We start from the raw sequence: 13,150 nt of genomic DNA, 5'->3' as shown, positions 1-13,150 counted from the left end.
TGTGCGACAATCTAAGTACATGCAGTGCAGAGCTGGTCGTGTTGGTCCAACTACTAAAAAAACAAAAAACTAACAGTTCTTAAAAGAAAGGCTTATCAACAGTTTACAAATAACTATATCCATGTTATACATTTGAGTTGTGCATTTACATTATCCCAAATGTTTCCAACAATGTTCAAACCCAGAGAAATCTGTAATTTTATTCAACCACACAGCGGGTTACTTGGTCGCCTGTGGATGGCATCATATAACCGTTGACCCCTTTAGTTGCTTTAACTTCTGTCAATAAATCCATGAAAAAAATAAATAAAAAATGAACTAGGGGTTATGGTCCTTTCAGGCACTCGGACACCATTGAATGCTCTGCAGTGACAGATTTGAAAGTCAAATTTTATTTCAGACAGGCCTTTAAGTTATTCAACTGGCATAAGAGAGGTATTTTGCTACAATGCAGGGTAGCTTACAGTTTGACATTGTTTTAGCAAATCCAACTACTCTTTACAAAACAGGACATCCACAGCAAGTATGACTTAAAAAAAAAAAAAAAAAAAAGGACTCCAATGTCATCTGTTTCCTCATAGAGAAACATCCAAATAGGTGAATGATCCCTTACACTTCATGAGCTCTATAATACACTAAAATAAGAAATATTACACAGGAAAACTGAGTGGGACATTAGGCTAATGAAAATGTACATACGACACTCAGGAGAAGTTGGTAACACTTGAAAACGTGTTCCAAAGACCTAGGGGCTGTACAATATCTACTGTAAATATAAGTAAAACGTGTGCACAGGGTTGTTAAATGTTAACAGCTGAACTGTCAGGAAAACCCTACACCGAGGTAAACACTTGTCTATACAAAATAAAATAGTGATCAACCTCATGCCTACAAATGTGCCACCTAAAACAGGTGATACTCTTTTTAAAAAAAAAAAAAAAAAAAAAAAAAAAAAAAAAAAAAAAGAGTCTTCAAATTTGAGGTGCTTTAAAGTGACAGAATTTGGTTGCAGTTAGAACGGCCGCGGTGTTCCTTTGAAGGGCTTGAATCCACCCACGTTGCCACCACTGGGAATGGAGTTGTTGGTGATCTGTACAATTCGGTTCATTCCAGACGAAGAGTGACTGCACACAGAAAAACAAGTCCCAGGTGTAAGGAGAGAAAAGGGATCATACAGTTTAGTTTATTTAATGACCTCTTTTATATATATATATATATATATATATATATATATATATATATATATATATATATATATATATATATATATATATATATATATATATATATATATATATATATATATATATATATATATATATATATACACACACACACACACATATACATAAAAAAAAAACGAAAAAGTTCAGCACAACACAGAATGGTGTGGCGAAGCGTAGCACAGCACCAGAAGTATGACTTGGCATGTAGCTATTATGAATTTCACCACGGGATCAACAAAGTCTTATCTTTATCCACTTTAATATTAATACATCATAATTTATTTACATTATTTAGTATTATTAATCTGAAGCTGCAAAGTAACTAAAGCTATAAACTAAATAGTTAAGCAAAATGTACAATAGCCTACTTGACTCTGAATTGTGGTGGACTAGAAGTTGCCTAATAAGTAGGAGAAAATCAAAATGCTCAATTAAAAGCACCTTAATTGAATCGAAGTAGCCTACGAAAACCACCGAATACAGCAACAGGAAAGCTCTGTGCCGAAATGTTTCGCAGTGTTGGTGAATTCTTAAAAAAACTAACGCCTTAAGACCTCCTTATCATAAAGTCCAGATTTTAAGACCTTTCCAGGCCTTAAAAATCTAAAGTTTTATTTAAGACTTTTTAAAAAAGGACCCGCGTGGACCCTGGTATACCTTGAAGCAGCCATCATGCTACCCCGGCTGGCTCCCATTCTGCGATTATCAGGGTAGCCCCTGCCCTGGGAGCTAGATCCACCGTGCCACTCCTTCCTCAGTCCCTGATCCCTGCTGTGACGCTCCACCACGACCTGGCGACCAGAGCTGAATGGCTGCAGAGACAGACAAAGAGATTTGGAGTCTGGAGCCAGTCTTCTATGAATTTTTAAATGTACACATGGACTACAGCTTGAGACCGAACCTTTGTTGTTAAAAACTCCAGATGTAGTAAAATATGACTATTTTCAAGTGAAAAACTGCAAGACTGGACTAACATTTCATCAACACTAGTACACTAAAAATGTTCATTTCTACAGCTGAGTAGAGTGCTAAGGATTTTTATTATTCCTTGTTTATTGGTAAATTAGTAAAGTTCTTTTTGCATTTCAATCACTAAGTTAATTCCATTTCTGTAGATTGACTATTCCATTTTTGCATGACCTGTCAATATCCTGTACTATTAGTACAAGGGACCTAAGAAATGCACTCAAACTCTTAGAAGGCAGGCTGACCTGACCACTCATGACCATGGGTCTCCCTTCATCCCGATCATTGAAGCTGCTCCTTCCGCGGCTGGCCGAGGAGCCACCTCTAAGTACAGGGACATCTCTGCCCGATCGCTCTGCACGCATGCGCATAGGTCCTCTGTTTAACCCAGCATTACTGCAGACGAGAAATTTAAAACAAAGAAATTAGCTGTCACTGATAGGGGGGACGATGCTTCATGTTCAAAATCTGAATCTTTTTTACCGCATATCTCCCTTGTTCGCGTTTATGCCACCATCATTCTTCCATCCATGCCCTCCATCCCTGGGTGAGCGGTTGTGCGACATGCCAGGCATTGTAGCTCTGGCTCCCATAGGGCGATCCTGCATGGGCACAGGCCGCCTCTCATCCCTGTCCCTGCGGTCGGTGTCCCGGAGTTCGGTGCGCTGAGGAGGCGGCGGCTCAGCTCTGCGGACCGTTTCAAAGTTCTTTGGGAAGCGCTCAAAGCCAGAGCTCTCTCTGTGAGGAGCAGGGCGACTCTTCTTAACCTCTGGCTCACCGTCGAACCGGTTACGTCTTGCAACAAAACGAGAACCAAAATTGGATTAGTCACATCACAAAAAGTCAAATTAGCAAAAAGCAACATAAAACAGATAACCGGGTTCTTTCCTACGGTGACATGTCAAAGTTAGGGCTGTCAATCGATTAAAATATTTTAATTGTGATTATATCGCATGATCGTCCACAGTTAACTCGTGATTAATCGCAATTTCTTTAAAACTTTAAAAATTATATTTTTCAACTTTTAATGCTCAAGTGGTATTTGAGACTCGACATATTCTGGTGGTAACTCAATTCGTATCGACAGTACAAGCAAATAATTTAAGTCTTGTCGAGGGAACCACTGGGCTTTGAAACTTAACTTGCCATTCAAAAGAGCATTTTCTTTATCCATTTCTCCTCATCGAGAGAATTGCTTTATAAGGATCTCCAATTTAGTTAAAAATGTAAGTAATAAGGCCTGTTACTCAGAATGGGAAGTCTCTCTTTAAAGAGCCTTTTGTTTGTGATTCAGGATCAGGTTTAACCTCTGAGGCCCTGACTCTTCGAGCGTACACCATAGCCATGGCGGTCACCGTCTTCCTCTTGGCGTGCTCGGTGTTAGGTGGCGGCATTGCGAATTATGTTCTCCAGGAACACCTTGAGCACAACGCGAGTCTCCTTGTAGATTAGACCAGAAATGCGCTTCACTCCGCTGCATCGAGCCAGATGGGTATTTGGTGATCCCCTGGATGTTATCACGGAGCACTTTACGGTTTCTGCTAGCCATCCACAACGTTACGGCACGCATTACTGCTGCATCGCTTCCCGATTTCCCGAGCTACGGAGCAGGCCGAGGCCCTAAAATCCCAGAACGTGCATGCGGTAATTGCACTTTCACAAAACTTAGTGGCGTTAAAGGAATTTGCGTTATCGCATTATTTTGACAGCCCTAGTCGTAATATCTTCTGTAAAAAAGGCCTCGTTACGAATAATGTTCCCACAATGACTACTTCAATTCCTTTGGTTTCACCACTTGTACCTGTCAAACGTGTTAGGCTGGTCGGCAGCAGCCTCTGGAAAGCGACCCCTTTCCCGGGGAGTGAAGTTTGAAAAGCGGTTCTGCTGCCGGTTGTAGTTGGAGCCTTGGTTCAAACGGACATCAGAGTCAGACTGCATCTTCTTGTTGCCATTCCAATAGGAATCATCTCTCCGGCTAAGACATTAAATACAAAACGTACCACATGAGTAATTAGCTTGGATAGGTCAAGTATTTAATACTTCGGTATCGTTAATGCAACATTTGAACACAGCATTGTGTTTGCTTAAAGAGGTTGATGTAAATTTCACCAGGTAAAACCTCCCTCAAAGCCACTGAGCAGCTAAACAAACCCTTATGGCTGCAGATAAAATGCTAAAATATCTACGTTTGAGTCCTCACTTATGTCCAAGAACTTTAATCATAATCACACCATGAAACTGCTGAGGGACAACAATTCAAATAGTGTATATACCCATGTTCCACTTCCCGGCCCCTTTTGAGGTTGTTTCTCTTTTCTTGGTCATAACGGAGCTGCTCCTGCTGCCTCCGCAGCTCCTCACGTTCACGTGCCATGCGTTCTGCCTCTTTACGTCGTTCCTGAAGGAGGTAATAGAAAGCCTCAATTAAAAAGAATTACTGAGAGACGTGAAACCGCTATATGCTTATAAGCAGTAAGAAAATCCCAGTCTGAGTGGGATGAACAACTTTCTAAAAACAATTTGGAAGCATTGAAAAACAAGTGGTAAATTACACAAGCAAACTTATTCTTGCCTATGAACACAGCTGTCTATAGGGTTGGGTATCGTTTGGGTCCCCCCCGATACCTGTGGTAAATCAATACTTTTAAAACGGTGCCGGTGTCTAAACAGTGCCTGAACCGAAATATATTTGTAATGTATATAAAAAAAAAAAAAAAAAAGGGAGCACAAAAACAGTTGGCGACATTAAAGAACGGCTTGTTTATTGCTATGGCCATATGGTCACAATTAAATGATTGATTAATAATGTAATAACAATAACTCATAACAATGACTTATTTCACCAGTAAATTGCTGGTAAACAAAAAAAACAAGCACCAGATGGGAAAAGGGTACTGCTCCCATGGAAGAAAATTTTAAATATTCCATATTTTAAAGCATCAATCTGATGCATTTTGAGATGCATTTTTTGCCAACCAACAGTGTAATATTTCAATATGCACTCATTAAAGTTAATTTGACTGGCAAGTGCTAAACGGCTTCCTGTCTCCACCCTTTTCCGCTTGTCTTCTATTCATGCCCAGCACCATTTATTCTCAACTAAAGCTGCCTGTATCCACATGCTCCAAGTTTAATAAACTTTGCCTCCATTTTTTTTTTTTTTTAGCCGCGTTACCACGGAGACCACACCGGCACTGCACTCACATTTCGGCAAAGACCCACCCTACTTTGCATCTGATTGGCTAGAACTCGTTTCATTGGTAGGTGGAAGTTCGATAATTGGTTAAATCCAGCGCATCAAAACAAATCCCATGTGGACTTTTAAATTTATTTATTTTTCTAAAATAGTCACACGCCAGAAATCGGGTACCAGGCCCGAGTACTTAATTTGTTCATGCTCACTGTACCTGCTCTATACGGATTCTTTCCCTTTCAAGCCTCTCCCTCTCCAAGCGCTCCCTTTCTAGTTTTTGTCTTTCCATCTCAAGTCTCTGGCGCTCCCGAAGAAGGTTCTCCCGTTCTTCACGCTCCCGTAACAGACGGACGCGCTCACGCTCCCGGCGTTCTTGTTCGGCAATTTCACGCCGCCTAAAAACAAAAACACACAATTTGTCTTAGAACTTTCAGACAATGAATCATCAATAGTTAAAAATAAATAATAATTCATTTTACATCTACTAAATGTGCACCTGCGCAACTCTATGGCTCTACGGACACGCTCCAGTCGAGCCATCCGTTCACGCATCCTCTGCTCCTTCATCTTCTCAAAAGGCAGGATGTCTTCCCCCTTGTTAATAAAAGGTCGCTGTTTGTCTCTCATCATCTCTAACTGGAAGGGTAAAATACAAATTAAAGTTTAAAAAAAAAGCTCAATAGCTAAAGCATGTTAAAAGCAAATAGAAAGCTATACGTCCATCAAGACTTTTACCTCTTCGGGAGAAATTAACCATTTTGGCCGTCTTTGAACATTCATGTTGACAAAGGGCTGAAAAGGTTTTGAACAGAATATCATTAACATCTGATGGCTAATTTTAAATAAGCTTATTTATATATAATATTCAATCAAATAAACAAAGGTCTTACTTTATCAAAATACCTTCCCCTTCTGAAAGGTCTCATTTTGCCAAAATTAGAATCTCCTTTGGGATAATGTGCCACCACCATCTTGCCTGGGCTCTTTGTCCCTAGAACAAAAGAAAATATATATAAATCAGAGAGGACATACATATACTTATTGATAAACTCAATGGGATTCTCTCAAATACAGATGAAGAGGAGTAAAACCTACACCCATGCTTTCTGTCATCTTTTTTCGAAGAATCTTGCCCTGAGTTAGATGAAACAGACTCAGATTTTCCACTTCTGGCCTCCTGTTTCTTGGATAAATCTTTTTCCTTTTCTGAGAGTTTATCCAATTTCTTGTCCTCTTTTTTGTAAGATGGCTGTGCTCTATACGAAAGGACAACAAATAGGTTAAATGTGCTTTCAATCAACAAATTAGCTTTTCAACTTTTTCCTGTCACCCACTTGTTAGTTGGTTTTATTCCTGTGGAACTGCGCTTATCACTTGATTTGCTGGAACTTGCAATGTCCTCTGCTTCCTTTTTTGAGCCTTCTTTTTTGAACGGATCATTTTTGGCCTGAAAAACATCCAACAGCAAAATATAAATTTTCCACAAAAAGAGTTGCATCAGACCAATCAAGGTCTCATACTATTTGGACTCTACAGCCGCTTCCTAACTTACCCTTTCAACGTATATCTGCTGTCCGTGGAGCTCTGTACAGTCAAGGTGGGAGACACAGCGCGTCACCTCTGTACTGGAAGACATCGTCACCAAGCCATAACACTTAGAACCAGGACTGCGAGCATTTGTAACCACCTTGGCGCTTAAAACCTGTTGGCAACAAATTTTAGCTAGTAAAAATGATCGCGTTAGCCTTACACCTAACATAACATCCAAATTGTGATGGCTACCATTCGCTAAACTAAAACAACAACCTTATCAGGCTGATTAACAGTCCCAAGCTTACCATACTGTCATATAAACCAATTAAGGTTACCATAACGCTACTGTACGAGATTCTAACCTTGAGGCATTTCATTCACCGGAACTCTGTACTCGCAGACCCAGTCCGCCACCCCAGTCCGCCACCCCCCCCTCCAAAATATCAAAAACTTATTGAATCTACACAAATGACCCCATTTGGGATACAAAGCGGAGCTTTTTGCCAAAAGGTGACACGTTTGCATCTCCCTCATTGAAAATAAGCAACCACTTGTTCCAAAAGCAAAACTGCACACGTTATTTACCTTTCCATATTTGCCAAACAGGTTCTTTAGATCAGCTGCTTTGGTGTTTGAAGACAGGCCGCTCACCCATATGTTACGAGAAGAGCTGTTGTTGCTACTGCTGATGACTCCTGATAAAGATGTTTTCCAGAACACATTCAGCAGTCATTGGGTAAGAAATATATTGCATCAAGTTAAAGAAATGGGAAAAGTGATTCACTGGGTTTCCATTTCAACAACATTTAAACAATTCTTACCCTTTTCATCTTTTGCAGCTTTTCCATCTCTGTCTCTTGAAGAGCTACAAAGCAAATGTTGCAACAAACAGGAAGTGAGTGAATGTAAATTTACCTGTGTAAAGTGATAAGCATCTAGTGGAATAAAACACCTTATTTTGTACTTTTCAGGAAAAAAAATCCTGTGGGCAAGGCGTGGATCTGAACCAATGTCTCACAGGCTTCATTGCTTTTCCAGTGGTGAGACGGGTCAGGTTGACAGCCAATTTATTCCCTGGACCAATGAAATCTTCGGAGGTTTGTTCAACTTCACAGTGAATCATTTGACCAAAAAGAAAAAAAACCAAAAAAAAACAACCCTGCCATCACGGGTACTAATGCTCTTTTACAATGCCTTGGTAGAAACTGGAAATGGCTTTAAAACTGCTGGAAAGGTCAAAGTAACAAATAAGAGGTTTTCTCAGCTCCTGGTTAATGTCAAAATTTAACCAACTTCAGAAAAATAAATCAAAGTAGTAAATGGCAGGGTTAGGTACATCAGTGAACATTTCCCTTATGGCAAAAAAAAATAAAAAATCTTGAGGCTACCCACAATGTTGCGTTCTTAGTGAGCTGGACTTGGTAGTAGTATCAAAGAACTGACATAGAAAGACCAACCTCTTTGCTTGACCTGATGCCCCAGTAGCGGAGGGGCCTTTCTTCCCAGAATCCTTTTCTTTGTCTCCCGTTTCAGCTTTCTTCAGGGCCTCTCTGCTGTCTTTCTTCGTGGGCTCACCCCTGGATCCATCATCTTTCTTACCATCTTTGTGGCCCTCGGTCTCTTCCACCTTCTTGTCGTCATCTGGGCCCATCTCAGCAGAGGCCTCTGGCTCATCAGTGCCCTTCTCGGCCTCTGGATCTGGAAGTCTCATATGTTTACCTGTTTCCAGGAGATCATCACCATCAACATCTAGGGTGATGGCGTCTTCATTTGGGATTGAGACAGACAGGTGATCATCCTCAGCTTCTTTAGAGGAATTCATGGCTTCAGCATCCATCTCAGCCAGTTCGGTCTCCACCTCTGGCTCGGTCTCCACCTCTGGCTCAGCCTCCCCATCCACCTCTGGGTCGGCGTCCTCATCCACCTCTGGCTCAGCATCTGCATCAACCTCTGGCTCAGCCTCCTCATCTACCTCTGGCCCGTCATCTGCATCGACCTCTGGCTCAGCCTCCTCATCCACCTCTGGCTCTGCATCTGCATGGACATCTGGCTCAGCATCCACCTCTGGGTCAGGCTCTGAATCAGCCGCTACAGCTTCTGACTCTGGTTCAGCCTCAACCAGGGCCTCAGCCTCAGCGAGGCTGTCCTCACAGGGGGCAGGCTTAGAATTTTCACGAGTACCATCATCTGTATCAGTTACATCTGAGGGATTTAACAAGGATAAACATGGCAAAACAACTTTTAACATTGACATGTTGCATGTTACTTCACCTAAAAAGTAGAATAGAAAGCACATTTAGTGTTAATGGTCATCGAGGGCGTAGACACCACTGGAAGACACAAAAACACACACTCTTCACTGAAAATGGGGGATGATTCAGTGCTCTTCATTTCTTGACACATGTAAAGTACTTGAGCCATAATTCATACTGAATCTGCAATTCCAGATGGCTCCTACAATGTGTGGCAGTTCTCCAGGTAGGACTCTTGTGACAAAGTTCAAATGAGGAGTAACAACTCATCAGTTCATGCTTCAGTTTTCTTCCATTTTGCAAAATGCATCCCAAGCTGGTCAGTCCATGGCAAGTCATCTGAGTATTAGGAAATCTTCAATATCTTCCAATATTTCTCCAATAACCAATGTCATCAATGTTTTATCAGCAGATTTCAGAGCACTCTGAAAAAGTTTCATCATCAAATCCAAACGGCTGTAATGAGTCCAGTCAACTGTACGCAAACCATGTCCCTTTGGTCACAAAAGTCTATCCTTCCAGTCCCAGGCCATGCTGTATGTCAGTTCTCTTCACTGCACACACCCTGCTGAGGCCAGCTGGCAGGAATATGTGCATTTTTGATGGACATTGTCTGCAATATACAAAGTCTCTTTATCTTTCAGTTGCCTCCTGACTCAAGGTCTCTGCATCTTGAGTGTATAAGAGGAGTCCAGCTGTCCTAGAGCTACCCAATCCCAACCTCATTTACAGGCAGTCACCTGACTAAACCTGTAATAAGGTGTCTGATTCCTGTGGGAAAGGGAGCGAAGTATTCAGATGTGCCCAGTGCTCTTGTCTGTCCACCAATGTTGTCGATCAAAATGTCAACAGGAAAGTGCAATTATCGTCTAGTTCTGTAAGTTGTTGATTCCTTTAATTCATCGGACATAATCAAGTGTCAGCTTGTTTGTGAACCTTAACTCTTTGTTTCCCTGCGGAATATGTGAAGTTGAATGCCAGAGGCAACGGAAATCCACAGAAGAAAACAGAACTTTTCCTCAATGTATTTTTAGTAATCCACGGAAATCACATCCAATGGTTCATTTTTGTACCAATTATATAAAATAAAAAAACTGGATTGGTCTTCAGAAATGTCTTCATTTAGCATATCCTTGATGCTCCTTTTAGCACATTGTGACCTAGACAGTGTAGTAGCTAGCAGAAGCATAACATACCACTAAATGTAGGTTATGAATCAATAACTAATAATTAATTATCAATCAGGAGTTTCTTGTCATCATACATGTTAGCTTAAAGAACAAACAACCTAATGTTAGAACTGGGCATTAGTGCACCATGCACATACCTTTTTCTGATCCATACTCTTCAGTTTCCTAGAAAAGAAAACAGAGATGAGCTGACAAATATTTCAATGCAACAAAAGATTGATATAACCAAGTGTACAGAATGAATTGCAGTTGTTCAAGTATATGCTTATATTGTATAAATCCCTGAAGCATTAATCAAATCTTACAAGACTTTGCCCTTTAGACTTTCTAAAGGTTGTAAATTATATCTGAAAACTACATGCTGTAGCTTTAAACTAAGTGCTGACAAACACATTGGCTATGTTTCAGCTAGTGTGAATTAAGTTTGGGGTTTGGAATCAGTTAAGGTGTTAAATGGGAAAGAGTAAGTTCTGAATTGTGTGTGAGAACTTTGTAAACAATATTTCTAAGCATGGTGAGTATCTAAACTACTTTTTGTCATACATATTTTTTTTTTTACACTTTTTCAGACTCTTAACTTCCTGGCAGCCACTGGAAGGCTCGTTGGATGGATGTTTATGTGGCCTCCATTGGTGACCCAAACTTTTAAATAAATTCAGGTTTGGCTTCACATAAACCATGTAAACAGCTGTCATTATTGTGATCAGGCTTGGTTCAAAACAATTGCTGCCGTTTATGCACAACAACTCTATAAAGATGGTATAATATGCCATTTTAATGATCATTGTGAGAAAGTCTTATATTAGTATCTAGACATTTTGGCAAGAGGGGCAAAAAAAAAAAAAAACTTTATTTTATTAATTCCACAGTCACCTTGGAAGACACATCTTCTTCCCATGTGGTGTCCCCATCTGAATCCACTTTTTTACCTGAAAGGTGAAATACATAGACCATGAAAAATCTACTTGCTTTGCCACCCTGTCATATAGATTGGGCTAAACCAATAGCAAGATTACCTTGTCCTTTAGCTTTCCCACCTTTCCGAGTTGATGCGTCAGTTGAAAGCTGGATTTGAATGTTTTCTGTGTCACCATCTTCATCCTCAAGCGCCTTAAAAAAGATAAAAACCAGTTTCAAATATTTTCCAACAACACTCAATATCCTTAATGTTCATGATTGTTTCATCAATCAACAATTGTCTAGTCAACCACAAAGCCATCTGCCTGATAAGACAGAATAAACAGTTAGCTAGATATGATAAAATATTAAAATTGAGAAAAAACAATTAATTTTGTTTGCCCCATTTGGTCATTAATCCCACTCAAGTTAAGTGATGACCAAGTGAGTTGTGTTATGCTTGGCGCTACCGTAATATTCAGGCCAAGGATATCAGTAAGTAATGCCACTGAATTAGTGCTACTACTGATGGTGCACAAATTGTGCTTAAGACTGTAGCACTTATTTAAGCCATTTTATTTAGTTATTTTAAATCAGCCCAGAGTCCACTGGCATACACAAACATTGTATGGCTACCATTCAACATTGAATTGTTTCTGCCTTTTCATCAGGCAGCAAAAGCTGATTATAGATCTTGGGAATACATGTACATTGAGGTGTAGTGTGGATTCAAATAAAAAAGGTGTCAAATGTGAGGTTATCTTATGTACGGCTTTGGGTAGTGAATATGATGTATAAGCACACTAAGATGTGAAATGATTGCTACATTTTAACTTTAAATGTCAAGTTCAGCCAGTCATGCCTGTAACATAAAATTGTTTAAAACCTAAACCAAAACTATTTAGATTCACGGAATTCAATACTGACTAATGTAAACCACAACACGACATGCATCAAAGGGTGTCAGATTCTACCAGAGCTAGATAGAGGTCCAGTACATATTGACGCTAAGTGTTAACTAATTTGGCATCGTGGCGCTTTAAAGATTCAGAAAGCCATTTTCACACATCTTTTTGAAGCACAGACAGCCTACCCAGGCCTTTCGTGTTTGTTGTGCACCCCTTGATTTAGCTACTGCTAAAGTTAACATTAGATCATAAATAATGCGTGTAGCGTTTCACTTTTTCCAACAAGTGTATATGTATAGCTAATATTAGCTGTTTACCTAGTGTGTAGTTAGCTACATAGCCAAAGATAAACAGAGCCAGCAGGCATTTCAACCGTTTAGCCTAGCTAACATTAGCCTTAGCATCCCTCTAACGCATACCAACCTTGGTCACCCTTCTTTGAACAAAGTAGCTTTTTTTTAGTTACCTGTCTCAATCTTGCGAGGAGAACGCTCTTTATACCAGAAGTGTCCAAATTCCTTCGTTTGAGCTCGGATTTAAGATCAACAACTCTTAAATCCGATATTTTCTTGAACTCCGTGGAAATGGCAGCCGTCGCCATTTTACCTCAAGATGAACTGAATCGTGCGCGCGCAGACCGTTTTTCCCAGCTTCTTCTTCGTTGTCTTGTTTTGTTGTCTTTCAATGCCGCATCGCTACCTACTGTAGTGAATGAATAAATGAAAACAAATCGGTGTCCCATAACATATTTCAGGAACAAAATGGTTTAAATGAAATCCATTGTATTCATCCACGCGTCCATTCCCTAATTCAGTGGAAATAAAAGTAGGGGAAACCGTAGGAAAGTAGGCTAGTGAAAATGTTCAGTTCAAAGTGACCGCCAATGTTTCCTGCTTTTTTCAGCCCTGGATATGTTTAGTGCAAACATGTAGCCTAGCTGTTGATGGTTACTATATTCAGCTGCTTCTCTTGTTGGTCTCAAAAA

The 13,150-nt window shown here is 40.1% G+C and overlaps 1 protein-coding gene across 2 annotated transcripts; it reads right to left on the bottom strand.

The window, feature by feature from the left end:
• Positions 1-369: 369 nt before the first annotated feature.
• On the bottom strand, positions 370-12,778 carry sltm (SAFB-like, transcription modulator). 2 transcript variants are annotated; one of them, XM_028589686.1, is made up of 20 exons: positions 12,632-12,778; positions 11,377-11,470; positions 11,234-11,289; positions 10,498-10,525; positions 8,376-9,120; positions 7,740-7,783; positions 7,504-7,613; positions 6,938-7,087; positions 6,720-6,832; positions 6,481-6,641; positions 6,276-6,376; positions 6,121-6,177; positions 5,882-6,021; positions 5,600-5,780; positions 4,466-4,590; positions 3,994-4,167; positions 2,676-2,987; positions 2,438-2,588; positions 1,884-2,038; positions 370-1,124 (listed from the first exon to the last, which is right to left on the bottom strand). In XM_028589686.1, exons 1-20 carry the CDS (start codon positions 12,764-12,766, stop codon positions 1,013-1,015), a joined length of 3,144 nt encoding a protein of 1,047 aa, XP_028445487.1. In that variant the 5' UTR covers positions 12,767-12,778; the 3' UTR covers positions 370-1,012. The 2 variants fall into 2 exon arrangements, with proteins under 2 accessions (XP_028445487.1, XP_028445405.1); XM_028589604.1 differs by having other exon boundaries at positions 11,398-11,470; positions 12,632-12,773.
• Between the last annotated feature and the right edge of the window lie 372 nt (positions 12,779-13,150).

The sequence above is a fragment of the Perca flavescens genome, chromosome 1 (genome assembly GCF_004354835.1).
Source record: "Perca flavescens isolate YP-PL-M2 chromosome 1, PFLA_1.0, whole genome shotgun sequence".
In the NCBI taxonomy this organism is placed as follows: domain Eukaryota; kingdom Metazoa; phylum Chordata; class Actinopteri; order Perciformes; family Percidae; genus Perca; species Perca flavescens.
The sequence above is the reverse complement of the archived record's forward strand: the minus strand, read 5'-3'. Positions and strand labels throughout refer to the sequence as shown.

Bases quoted from the DNA above. Each gene is read 5' to 3' on its own strand.
- sltm (XM_028589686.1), bottom strand. From the start codon at position 12,766: ATGGCGACGGCTGCCATTTCCACGGAGTTCAAGAAAATATCGGATTTA. The intron at 7,784-8,375 runs GTTGGTCTTTCT...TTTGCTTTGTAG, and splicing joins GCATCAGGTCAAGCAAAGAG to CTCTTCAAGAGACAGAGATG. The intron at 4,168-4,465 runs GTATATACACTA...TTAATGTCTTAG, and splicing joins GGCCGGGAAGTGGAACATGG to CCGGAGAGATGATTCCTATT.